This window comes from Meriones unguiculatus, chromosome 5 (genome assembly GCF_030254825.1).
Source record: "Meriones unguiculatus strain TT.TT164.6M chromosome 5, Bangor_MerUng_6.1, whole genome shotgun sequence".
Lineage (NCBI taxonomy): Eukaryota > Metazoa > Chordata > Mammalia > Rodentia > Muridae > Meriones > Meriones unguiculatus.
The window spans coordinates 18,259,540-18,260,310 of record NC_083353.1 but is presented as its reverse complement, the minus strand read 5'-3'; the positions used below and the strand labels follow the sequence as shown (position 1 = coordinate 18,260,310).

Sequence of the window (771 nt, the reverse complement as noted above, 5' to 3'; positions counted from 1 at the left end):
AGTCGGTCCTTGAGCTTCTGTCTTTACTGTTTCCCCAGTTATTGGTTCCTAGCTTTGGTGATATTTTTGGCTGAAGATTTAACCTGGATTCTCTCACAGCCCAGTACCCTGGTTATTTACTTTCTCATATGAAGACTGTTTTGCATAGTTCCCTCCAAGACAGCCCAGCTGCTCATAATTTATAAACCAGGCCTTTGCAGTTAGAACTGAAAATCATCAGACAGCCTGGGCAACCAAGATGGAGACACACACCAAGGTCTTCATATTCCTGCTTCTCTGGATGTCTGGTGAGACATTAAAGAGTGTTAGAATATCATGCAAATAATGCATTTGTAGAAAAAAAAAACAGCTATTTACTATTGGAATCCAACTGTATGCAGGCAATGCCATTAGAAAAGACATTTTGGATGCCAACATTTGTATCAGGAACTTTTTGTTTGTATATGTGTATACCCATTGTTTATTTCTGGTTGCAGGTGCTGAGGGGAACATTGTGATGACCCAGTCTCCTGAATTCATGTCCACATCTGTTGGAGAGAGAATCACCCTAAGCTGCAAGTCCAGTCAGAGTGTGAGTGGTTGGGTAGCTTGGTACCAGCAGAAACCAGGGCAGCCTCCTAAACTGCTAATCTACTCTGCGTCCACTCGAAACACTGAGGTCCCTGATCGCTTCACAGGCAGTGGATCTGGGACAGATTACACTCTCAGCATCAGCAGTGTGCAGGCATAAGACCTGGCAGTTTATTACTGTCAGCAGCATAGCAGCTATCC

General features: G+C 43.8%; 1 gene segment (V, D, J or C); it reads left to right on the top strand.

The window, feature by feature from the left end:
- The first annotated feature begins 238 nt into the window (after window positions 1-238).
- LOC110563409 (Ig kappa chain V-V region MOPC 21-like) lies at window positions 239-771 on the top strand. The segment is given in 2 exon segments: window positions 239-287; window positions 477-771. Coding segments are annotated over 2 exon segments (303 nt in total).